Source organism: Ovis canadensis, chromosome 1 (genome assembly GCF_042477335.2).
Source record: "Ovis canadensis isolate MfBH-ARS-UI-01 breed Bighorn chromosome 1, ARS-UI_OviCan_v2, whole genome shotgun sequence".
Classification (NCBI taxonomy): Eukaryota; Metazoa; Chordata; class Mammalia; order Artiodactyla; family Bovidae; genus Ovis; species Ovis canadensis.
Genome location: NC_091245.1, coordinates 197,374,021 through 197,386,755, shown reverse-complemented (window position 1 = coordinate 197,386,755; position 12,735 = coordinate 197,374,021). Strand labels below are relative to the sequence as shown.

At 37.6% G+C, this 12,735-nt stretch overlaps 1 protein-coding gene across 1 annotated transcript in view; it reads right to left on the bottom strand.

Annotated features, from left to right (window-relative positions):
- Positions 1 to 992: 992 nt before the first annotated feature.
- Positions 993 to 12,735, bottom strand: part of ATP13A5 (ATPase 13A5) — a 142,193-nt gene continuing 130,450 nt past the window's right edge. The window contains exons 28-30 of the mRNA XM_069593402.1: positions 9,138 to 9,226; positions 6,510 to 6,590; positions 993 to 4,622 (exon numbers count right to left, since the gene is read on the bottom strand). Of these exons, the coding sequence (XP_069449503.1) occupies positions 4,362 to 4,622; positions 6,510 to 6,590; positions 9,138 to 9,226 (431 nt within the window). The 3' untranslated portion in view covers positions 993 to 4,361. The remainder of the gene's footprint in view (positions 4,623 to 6,509; positions 6,591 to 9,137; positions 9,227 to 12,735) is intronic.

Below are 12,735 nucleotides of genomic sequence, written 5' to 3'. Positions count from 1 at the left end.
GTTGTGTCCGACTCTTTGCGACCCCATGAATCGCAGCACGCCAGGCCTCCCTGTCCATCACCGACTCCCAGAGTTCACTCAAACTCACGTCCATCGAGTCGGTGATGCCATCCAGCCATCTCATCCTGTCGTCCCCTTCTCCTCCTGCCCCCAATCCCTCCCAGCATCAAAGTCTTTTCCAATGAATCAACTCTTTGCATGAGGTGGCCAGAGTACTGAAGTTTCAGCTTTAGCATCATTCCTTCCAAAGAACACCCAGGACTGATCTCCTTTATTTTTTTAAATTTAAATTTATTTATTTTAATTGGAGGCTGATTACTTTACAATATTGTATTGGTTTTGCCATACATCAACATGAATCCGCCACGGGTGTACACGTGTTCCCAGTCCTGAACCCCCCTCCCATCTCTCTCCCCATACCATTCCTCTGGGTCATCCCAGTGCACCAGCCCCAAGCATCCTGTATCCTGCATTTAACCTAGACTGGTGATTTATTTCTTATATGATATTATACATGTTTCAGTGCCATTCTCCCAAATCATCCCACCCTCACCCTCTACCTCTCTCACAGAGTCCAAAAGACTGTTCTATACATCTGTGTCTCTTTTGCTGTCTCGCATACAGGGTTATCGTTACCATCTTTCTAAATTCCATATATATGCATTAGTATACTGTATTGGTGTTTTTCTTTCTGGCTTATTTCACTGTATAATCGGCCCCAGTTTCATCCACCTCATTAGAACTGATTCAAATGTATTATTTTTAATGGACTGGTTGGATCTCCTTGCAGTCCAAGGGACTCTCAAGAGTCTTCTCCAACACCACTTTCTTCACAGTCCAACTTTCACATCCATATATGACCACTGGAAAAACCATAGCCTTGACTAGACGGACCTTTGTTGGCAAAGTAATGTCTCCGCTTTTGAGTATGCTATCTAGGTTGATCATAACTTTCCTTCCAAGGAGTAAGCATCTTTTAATTTCATGGCTGCAATCACCATCTGCAGCAATTTTGGAACCCCCCAAAATAAAGTCTGACACTGTTTCCACTGTTTCCCCATCTATTTGCCATGAAGTGATGGGTCAAGATATCATTAAACATAGGTTTAAGGTGCCATATTTGGAAAACAATATCCTATATTACTTTTTATGGCATTTACTAGAAGGCAAGGAGTATGGCTCAGACTGTAAAGCAGCTTCCTGCAATACAGGAAAGTTGGATTCGATCCCTGGGTTGGGAAGATCCCCTGGAGAATGGAATGGCTACCTACTTCAGTATTTTTGCCTGGAGAATTCCATGGATGGAGGAACCTGGTGGGCTATACAGTCCATGGGGTCCGAAAGAGTTGGACATGACTGAGTGACTAACACTTTTACTTTTTCAACCAGGGAGAGACTCATGATTTTATTCTTGCATTTTATTGATTATGTGTTGGATGAAGCAAACTACTTTTTAATACCTTTCCAATGGAATTCTTGTTTGGTAGCAGATGGGGAAAAATGGATGACAGTCTCTCTATCCTGGGATTATATCAGATATTATAATGTTACCCTCCAAACCACATTGCTAGTCAGTGACATCTTTATTGTATCACGGCCAAAAGCATGACATTAAATAAAGGAAAAGTTTAAGTAAATATGGGGGGTTGTGGTGTAGGGACGGAAACAAAAATATGGTAAAGGTAACAAACAGCTGCTTCAAAGTCTTAGACATAGTAAACTGATTTGATTTTACTCGTGGGCCAGAAAATCTGTACAATCTAATTGTAGGATTAAGTACAATGATAACAAGAAAGGGTCATGTGGTTCCATCAGGGCCCTTAGAGACCCTGTCTTTCTTCCTGTTCCCTGACTAATCCCTTCCCTTTCTTACGGCACCAATTCTGTTTCCAGATAAACCCCAAAACTCTGTCTTCCTCCCCTGTTCCTCTGGGAATAGTGTAAGTGTCTTCTATCTGATAGCATGGTCCAAAATTATCCTTTCATTTTCATTCTAAATTCAATTTCTTATTCCTATTATGTCCTACTCTTAAGTAACAGTAACATTAAAAAAGAAAAAAAAAAAAACCAAAACAGGCTCTTTCCTAGTATTGTCAAGTCTGGGCAGAACTGGCAGCAGCTTTATGTGTTACGTCCCCCAGAATATGCTTACTTTTTAGTAAAGATGCCTGCAGAGGACAAATGTTAGCCTTGAACAGGAGACCTGGGTGTGGTGGGATTAATTGGCAACACAGAGGATATTTTGAGGATCCTTAAATCACACTTCTTCTGGATAGCTGGACACGCCCACTCTAGAAGACAATCTTAGCAATACTGAATAATTGTTACAAATGCACTTTTAAATTAAATTCATGGATTCATTTTTTCACAAATAGTGTTCAGGGTTCTAGTAATGTTCATCCTTAAGGGTAAGCACATAAAGTTAGTCATCAGTTTCCCCTGAAAATGGCCACTCTTGGTGACGGGCAGCTTCAGCCTGTCCATTTATATGTGGCCATGTTCATTGTGCTTTTATCAAACATCTTTTTCCAAGACTAGTAAACATTTCTCTGAGTGTATTTTTACTGTATTAGTCTAGTGTAGAGACCAAATTTATCATGTCCCGTCCCCACCTTCAAAAAGATGTGTGAAATAAAGATATCACCTATCAGATACCTAATAGATTGTTGAAGAAACTGAGAGAAGCGAAACATTTATTGAAAAAAGATTTAAAAATATTTTTATGCTATCTAGATATACTAGAGTATCAGCTGAATCCTCTCATTCTAAAAGTCAAATTATTAAATAGAGATATGTCAGCTCAAGGAACCTAGCTGCTGTATGTTTTAGGTTGACATTTCTTAATCTTTAGCTAAAAATATTTTTGATATTTTATTCTTTTATTGGTATCCACTAAATTAGACATATTTAAAAATTGTCACTCTCCAAGAGCTGTGCATCCAAGAAAAGGTTAAAAAGCAAATAAAATATAAACATAAAATGCTTGTTTTCATAGGAATTTGCATTTATGCTGCTGGCTTGTGTAACAAAGTGTATGGTACTATTTACAGCAATGAATTGCTAAAATGTTGAGACATTTTTTCAATCCTAAAGATCTCATAATTGTAAAGACATGATTGAATCCATATATCACAGTATTAGGCATGTAATTGACACTCATGGAATGGGACTGGTTAGCTAATTGCCTATGACCCATTAAAGATCCATTTAATTAGCCAAATTAGATTTATGGTTACAAGGAAAATGTAGTAGGTAATTTAAAATGTTCACTAGGAATAAATATCCTCTCAAGGTCACAGTGAGGTTGATATATGTTAAAGGTAATAATGTGCAGAACGTATTTGTAAAGGATGTACCCTTTCTTGTGATCCTTGATGTGCACCTAATTGATTTAGATTATGAAAAGATGAAATGGATCTTAAGGTTGTTTAATATTCTGAGAATTGTCATGCTGTAGATAAAAACATTATGGGTTCCTTCCCTGGGATTGATTTTTTTCAGATGAGCAATGATGAGTCTGGGCCAACTTTTAAAGTTAGAACTTGAGATTTTTCTTTGTCAGTAATAAAAAGCAAATAAAGGTACCATACTTCTTAAGAGTGAAAAGTACATTTTAATAGTTTTATTATTTTTGTGATCTAATCCAGAACCTCTGGCTCACTAGCCCCGAAGCAATATACTTGGGAGATGCCAATTCACAATGCATAGCACAGATGCTTAGCTGTGCCCAAGCCAAAGTTATAAACAATTATCAGACACCTCCATCTTTCTCCACTTCCATACTTAACAACAGGGATGAATTTTCTGAAGTAAATTTCAATTCTTATTTCTCTATTAAAACCATACAAAGAACCAAAAAAGAAGAATTCTGTGACCTGGAGAAAAGATATACGCATAGATGTTCTTTGCAGGTGAATATAAGATTAAGTAAATGTGTGACAAGTTATTGAGAGAAGCTTTTTAAAATATATAGATTCTTTTATTTCAGTAGATGAAAATAAAAATACCTTGGTGAAACTTTCAAAATTAAACTCTCCTTTAATTTTTCTTTCTTCTATTGATGTACATACTATTAATTTTACTACCATAAAAAGCTGTGCATTTGAAGCAAGTCAGTGCTATGCATTGTGAATAAAATTTATTAGAAAAAAATAATACTTTAGAAAATACATTATTTTTCTTAGTGATAGAGGATGAGGTCAAAATAAACATATATAAAGTCCTTTGTTGCAAGATTCAATGCACTGAGAAACGCACTTTGAATCTTCAGATGGAGGAAGAAAATAAAAGGGTAGACTATTATCACCTCTCTACAATGTTTTAGATTCTGGTAAAAGGAGGATGCTATTTAACAATTCTGATTACAGTCTGGTCCAGAAATGTTGTTCTGTGGTTTGGCCTCCCAAATTAAGTTTTTCTTTTGGAATCTGTTCAGAGCTTTCAAAGCCTTGGTTGATGTAGAATCCATTTCTGCCATCGCCTGAATAATCTGTCCTGTTTGTAGGAGGCCAGGTTGGATCTTTTGCCAGTTTTCTTTGCCAGATCCTATACTGACTTTTAGAATAGATTCCACATTCTTTCTTGATCAATAGCCAGAGTGCTCGATTTTGAAGGATGGCATCCTAGAAGATCAGGTAGAAAAGACAATCAAACCATCACCTATTTTCCCTGGCAGCCAGGTTGCTCATTGCTACCCTGTTTCCCCAGGATTCCTCTAAATGTGCTTATTATGTATGCTCAGTGGTCACTTCTTCTTGTAGCCCCATGAAGCCTAGCAGTTTCCTGGGTTCATTTCCTTGAGAACTGAGTGAGCTTGTGTTCATAGAAATCTGCCAAAAGCTTACAGTCTTTCATTTCCACAGATTTCCTAATTCAATTCTGGCAGGAGAGTCACTTAAAATTATTTTACTGCCAGAATGAAATAGCAAAATAATGTACTCAAAATCAAGAAAAGAAAAGAAAAATCACTGTTACTTGCTCCTTGATACAAAGAAGGCATCAAGTAATGGTTTGTTGAATGAATGAATGAACTCTAAAAACCAAATGGGTTTTGCTTTCCCCTTTTTGTTGTTGTTTAGTTACTAAGTTCTGTCTGACTGTTTTGCGACCCCATGGACTATAGGCTCTGCCAGTCTCCTCTGTCCATGGAATTTCCCAAGCAAGAATACTGGAGTGGGTTGTTATTTCCTACTCCAGGGGATCTTCCCAACCTAGGGATCAAACCCACGTCTCCTGCATTGGCAGGCAAATTCTTTACCACTGAGTCACCAGAGAAGCCCTTTGCTTTCCATTTTGGGGGTTCTCTTTTTTCTGTGATTACAAGCACATACAACTTTATGCATTTATAGTAATAGAAGTGATCAAATATTGCATTCCACTTTCTCTGTCATATACAGTTTGTAGCTACCATCTTCTCAATAATCATTTTTAATGATTGTATAATGTTTACTCAAATTTCTGTATTACTATTTAGTAGCACCTCTACTTTTGGAATACTTGATTCTAATATTTTATCACTGTAGATAATACTGTGATGAAAATCTTCATACATGTAAAATTTTCTCTTTTTAAGTTATTTTTTAAATGAAATCTCAGAAATGGAATTCCTTAAGAGTATGAGAAATTTTAAATGCATTGTATACAATGGAATATTTGTATATACACATATTTTTTCTTAATTTGGTTGATACCTTTTCCCAAGGAACTTCATGAATCTTTTCTTTTAAACTGTCCCTTAAAAAATAGTACCTGAGTTTTTCACTGAGAAGGTAAATTCATTTAGTGACACTGAGTAGAAGAGAAATGCTATAGGAGAAGACCTTCAAGGGTAAGAATTGACTAGAATGAGCAATGGCTTCCCTTCTCTCTTAATTAAGGAAGCCCTTCTAGACAGCTCTTCACTCTAAAAGGTCTCACTGAATTTTAGAGCTGGAAGGTCATTTGATCTAGTCTCTACCAGATTATTAAGACTACTAGGAAACACTTCAGTACTCTTGCCTGGAAAATCCATGGACGGAGGAGCCTGGTGGGCTGCAGTCCGTGGGGTCGCTGACAGTCGGACATGACTGAGCAACTTCACTTTCACTTTTCACCTTCATGTACTGGAGAAGGAAATGGCAACCCACTCCAGTGTTCTTGCCTGGAGAATCCCAGGGACAGGGGAGCCTGGTAGGCTGCCGCCTATGGGGTCGCACAGAGTCAGACACGACTGAAGCGACTTAGCGGCGGCAGGAAAGTATAATATAAGGCCTTCATGTGAGACAAAATGAGCTAATTTGATGTTTTGCTTCCTACACTGCAGATACCGAGAGCATTTCTTTGCAGCCTTCAAAGAATTTTAAATCATTCTCACTTCCCCCAAAGAGAACATGTGTAGTTTTAAAAAAACACTTAATAACCATTACTTTTGGGGGATCAAAGTGGTTGCTCTAAACAATGAGCATCTGTTGAGAGTCAGCCCTTTATTTATCCTTCCCCCCAGATAGTGAGCCATACAGAAACTTCTTTACCTCTACAAAGAAGGCCACACAGAACTGGGTGAGAGCTGCCACCAAAACTGAAACCCTCCATGATGTTACAGTTGGGACGAACTGTTGAAAAAGAAATACTACTTTTATACTTTGCATACTTTACACTTGACACGCATTCTCTTATTTAATTTGTATATATTTGTAACAACTCTCTGGGCTTAGAGGGTAGACGTTACTCTCTCAGCTTTACAGATGTGAAGGTTGCCCTAGGACTCAATACCAAGAAATAAATGACAGAGTCAGAATTCAAATAAAGTCTGACTGCCTCTTGCCCAGTGCTCCCTCCACTGCCTGATAATTAACATGGAGTCAGCGTGCCCTGGATCAAAGACATGAGACAGGACACTTTGGAGCCTGTGTTCTCTCTTCATTTTTATCTTCTCAAATACAAGAAAGATTAAATCATGCATCTAATGATATTATTACTTCTAATGCTCCCAAAGCAAAATCTACTTGGAGCTCATTCGTTCAGTAACATTGACATATGAGTAAAAGAAATAAAAGGTAGACAGAGGTTCAAGTTTATTTTGATAGACACTTGGTGAATAATTTCTGAATAAATATTCTCAGCCCTAAATCTAATGCCTTGATGAAAGCTGAACTGGCTCAATCTATCTCCTTTTAAGGATTAAAGAGTACCCTTGACTACCAAATACAGTTGTTGAATAGGTGTGAAATCTACAACTTCCTATAGATACATCCATAACAAAAGATGAATTATGAAATTCCTTTTTTGACCCTAAAAGGTAGGATGACTGTGTAGAGGCTGAGCTCTGCTTAGGACTAAAACCACAGACCCTCCATAATGTTTAAATGCTCACCTTTGATTCTTATTCCTGTTCTCATAGGTTATTTAAAGTTAACAACATGTTACTTTTCCTCCTAAGTGGAAACAGCCTTTCTCGAGGATGTGAAACAGGCTTGCTAGGTAGCAGGTGGTCTGGAGAGGGCCGTGAGATCCGGCAGTGGATCACTGGTGGTGGAGCACCTGCCCTTTCCCACATCCTGCTATTGCCCTGATCTGGGAGGTCACTTCTCCAGGCCTGGGCCTGGAAGGGACTTGTCACATCACTTTGGAATTATCTTCTGTGATGCTCTCCCCTCCTAGCTTCTGAGCTATTTGACAGCAGTGACCACATCTTACTCGTTTTTGTAACCCCAGTGCCAAGCCCACTCTGAAGCTTCACAATGCTTTGTAAGTGACTGACTGGTCTGGGTTTTCATATCCTAACTGCTTCTCTTTCCACAGCTTGTCTTCCCTCACACACAGCGTTCCTGCTGTCATCTAACGAATCTGTCTTAATGCTCCACTGAAAAACCTGCTCTGATGTCTTCAGTGACTCCCATTGCTCTCGGCATAGTGTTGAACTATCATTGTCTGCCTTCCCCCATCCACGTCTACTCCACAATTTACTGGCTTAATCTTAGCTAACCTTCTAGGTGGTCTGTAAAACAATTCTTGCTTTGGATTTTCCTCTCAGCCATGCTCCATTCTTTTGCATTTCCAAAACGAGAGAGATTGGGCCAGCCCTCTCTGCTTGCGCTTAGGCTGTTCTAGTTGGGAATATCCCTACGTCCTACTTAGCAAAGTCGAACCTATCCTTCCAGACCAGATCAAGCTGCATCTCCTGCATGAAGCCTCCTGTGGAAGCCGCAGGCCCCAGGGAGAGCTCTTCCTTCCAATGTCCCTCCCACTTCTCTGTGTTTTACACTCTCTTCAAGCATGGATGGCCTCAGGTGGCCATGCCATCACTTCACTGGGCGTGGCTCATCTTTGGAACTAAACTATAGGTAGAGGGCCAGAGCCAATCTTTGTCTTTCTATTTTTCCTACAATGTCAGGTCCAAAAATAGGCTCAATAACTTATTAATAAATTTAATTTTAACCCTTGAAATAAGACCCCCACCCCATTGTCAGTGTCTTACAGACAGAACATGACTGGCGTACAGTCAACATTTTCTTACTCTTCACAACTACATTATAAAGGACTTATACTATATGATTAAAAAATTAAAGTTGGAGGATTAGTTATTGTATTAATGCATTAATTTCATTGTATTAGTATAACATAGAAGAATAAAATATCCAAACATAGTGTTTCAGGTATAAACAGAATAAATGACCCAATCAATGATACTAATAATATGAAAACACTCAGACCAGCATGTGTGAGAGAGAGATATGTTATTTGCTCTTCTAGTAAATGAAAATCTTCTTCTTGTGCATTACTTCAGTCATGTCCAACTCTGTGCGACCCCATAGACGGCAGCCCACCAGGCTCTGCTGTCCCTGGGATTCTCCAGGCAAGAACACTGGAGTGGGTTGCCATTTCCTTCTCCAATGCATGAAAGTGAAAAGTGAAAGTGAAGTTGCTCAGTCGTGTCCGACCCTTAGCGACCCCATGGACTGCAACCTACCAGACTCCTCTGCCCATGGGATTTTCCAGGCAAGAGTACTGGAGTGGGGTGCCATTGCCTTCTCCGAATAAATGAAAATAGCCTCACAATATTCAGTGACTAGAGAGAATATGGGTGTAACTGACTTGTAAATTATCAATACAATGTAAATACAGCCCCACTGCACACGGGAGTCACGGATTCCACATACCTCCATTCCACGGTATATATCTTGAAAATCAGAAAACTGAAGGAAAATTGTGAGGCCCAAGGCAGATGCCAGCAAAAATGAGAATATATCTGAAGAAACAGCAAACATTATTTTTAGATGCTGAGGGAGTGTTTCCTGTAATTTGGCACACATGTTTCAGTATCAATTATCTTTGTTGGGCAAATACTGGATACATCTTCAGATGTTTTGATATATCCTCATATGTTTTAAAATGTGTTCTAATGCTTACAAGACAAAGGTGATATCTTAAAAATCTTTCCTTGAAAGGCTGAGTGTAGAAAGTTGGTAATTAAATATATTCTAGTAAACTCCATGAAGAAGTTACCTCAACTGAGGAGTCCTTGGGGCTGGGAAACCCTGCAGTGACCAGCTCATGTAAATGGTCACCAGAGAGTTCCTGATGCTTTATCACCTCGGGTCTAGTGAGTCATTCATGAATAAATTATTTACACAGTCAGTCTTCTTAGTGGCACCTCCGTCTTCTTCATTGCTTAGAAAACAAAGTACAAGGGTCTTGAGTGATTGATGTTCAAGGCCTTCCACAGTCTGGTTCCAATCAGCCTTTCTAAACTCATCTCTGGTTGCTCTTCCTTAAGTTCCGGGAAAGTTAAACCATAAACCTGCTGCTCACAGAGACCCAGTGCCTTCTAGCTTTTGTGCCTTTGTTCACAAAATACCCTGTGTAGATGGTAGTCTTCCAGTCTTGGCAAGTTCCCAGTTTTTCTTAAAAAGCCCTGTTCCAGTACCACTTTCTTTTTAAAGACTCTCCAATTCTCCCTTACCAAGTTTTATTTCATATGGTATTTATCACTCTGCTCTGCATGGTCTTCATATATATATATTCAGTATGTTATAACCACCTTAAAGGGATTTTGATCTGCTTCTCTGGGACTCCAGTTGGAAGTGGAAGTGAGAAACTCACATGCATATCTGCTGGCTTCTTTCTCTCCAACCTGCCCAGATGGCTTTACTTTGGGATGCTCAATTTCTCAGGATGCACAGTGCCAACATCCCTGTCCTTATTTCCCCAACCCCATCCCCTCTTGTGGCCATTAGCTTCTAGGCACTTTGTAGACAGTGCTTTATATATGCTTTTCAATGGGATTAGCTCCTTCAGGCCCAAACAGCAGCATTTAATCAGCGTTCCTGTGATATAATACAGTCTTCAAAATTTAAAAACAAACTAGATTTTCTCTTATATTCTCTCTACCTCATTTCTTCCAGTGTTGATGGTTTATGGGCCCCTAACTCTGCATAGCTTTACATTAAACAGAAATCAGAGGAACTGTCCCACTACAGCAGGCCCTATATTTTGAAGCCACAAGAGCTCTGTTTTAATCCTCACCACCTACACTCACCTTCATATTCATCCATACCTCACTCTACATATACAACTAGATGAAGCACCTCTTAGACGAATACCCATGCTTGCTTGAGAGGAGTGTGCAAGAAAGGAGAGAGCTGCATCTCCTAAAATAAAGCAATCTGAGCAGAATGGTGACGAGAAGGCCCTAGGAGGTGGCTGTGTGGAATTTTAATTTCCTTCAGTGTTTCTGAGTCCCAAGGACCCAGATGTTGGGAAGAAGATGATGCCCCAAATGTCCATCCTGATAAAGTACTCACTGAAACTGGGCTGAGTACCGTGCACATCACACTGCTCTCAGACCCAGGGTCTGAAAAGCAGACCAGGCTAGGGCACAAATGAGCAGAATGGAAACAAAATGATGAGGCTCTCTTCTTTAATTCAGCTTTGGACAACTTCGTAAAGAACTGAAGTGAATGTTGCCTTCCTATAATTAATTACTAATGATGAGGAAACTGGAATGAATGTGGTTCTGTTTGCACAGGTGATTTGGGAAGACAAGCCCTGGGCAAACCATTATAGCCTATTCTCAGATAAGAAGAGGCTTAACAAATATTCACAACTGTTTCCATAAAAATTAAATCTGTACTTGTTCTATAGCTCATCATCATAAAGTTGATCTGTCAAAGACTGTTAAAAAAGGTAAAGACTTTTCTGTCACATTAAAATAGAATTTTGTATTTTAATAGCCATTCTGAGAACTTCTGACTTGTAACCTTGAGACTATATGATTTACTGTAAGATTATGTTTGTTAGAATATGTTTATAAAAAACTTTTTTCATTTAAAATTACCAGTTATGTTTGACATACAGACTTGAATTTACCCACAAAATTTAAGTCCCTATGATGTAACTAGTTCAGCTCTAATTAACTCATTATGTTTAGAATGACTTTGCAGCTATTATTCAAATTAAAGTACTAGCCAATGCAATATGTTCTCCTTGTAAAATCTATTTACAATAAAAAAAATAGTAACCTGAAAATATAAAATAGAATCTTGATTTGTTTTGACAGAAGCCAGGGACATTATCAGATACTATATCAAAATTAAGAAAAATTTGAACAAAAATAAGAAATTCAGGAAAAAAACATTGTAAAAACTGTAATTAAAACAAGGTTTTAGCATGCTCTCAAAACCTCTGACAAAACAGCTATACAAAAGAAAATGGGGAGGGGGGGGATGAAAACAGAAAGCATGTGAATAATGTAATTGCTAAAACTGGTTTTATATGATAAATTAATTTTTAATTTAGGAATAAGAATGAGACTTACTTCTCTAATATCTATGACTCTTTTTCAAAATTAGAAATTAGAGTTTATGACATGTGATATACAAAATTGTAGTAAAATTTCCAAATCAGAAATATTACAGGCTAGATTTTCTTTGACCACGACAAATAAAACTAGAAATTTGTAACTAAATTTAAAGGAAAAATCTCCCCGCATACAAATCAAAATTCTAAAGATCTGTTGAGTCAAAACTAATAGCTTCCCTTTGGAAGCTTTTAAGAAAAAGAGTAGTAAGAGAATGAAAACAAAATCCTTTCCCACTTGAAAATTGAAAACCACTATTCTTGTAACTAGTGGGTCAAAGAGGAATAAGTCATAATAAGAAATATGAAAATGTAAATAATGTAACCCAAACTACAATTATTGGTCCTGATGTTTTTTCTAATTTTATAAGAATAAAAGAAAATATATGGATTATAAAATCAATTCAAACATTAAAGAATTTTCCAAGGAAAGTAAGAAGGGGAAAATGAGAAAAGCAAAAATGAATAAATTAGAAAATAGAAAACATACAGAAGTATTAAATCTGAGAGCTGGTTATTTAAAGAAAACCAGTAAAAGTACATTTCTGGTAAGAATAAAGGAACACAGTGCACATAAACATAATATGAGAAGATATTAAAAGTTGTAGATGGCATTAAAATTATAATAATATTCAAAACCCTCTCCTAAAAAAATATAATCTCACTGAAATGGAATTATGGGTAAAATTTTTTTAATTTTAAAAAACAGTTTAAAAAGATACCTAAATAAATTCTCAAGAAATTTATTCTTTTAATGAAAATATTTGGAACCAGATGATTTTACTGGGCTCTCATAAATAGTGAAGGAATAGACTATTTCTAACTATAAAATATTTTTCAAAGGAAAGAAAAAGTCCAAGAATTTTGAAGTCCTAATATCCACACCTAAAAAATCTCTAA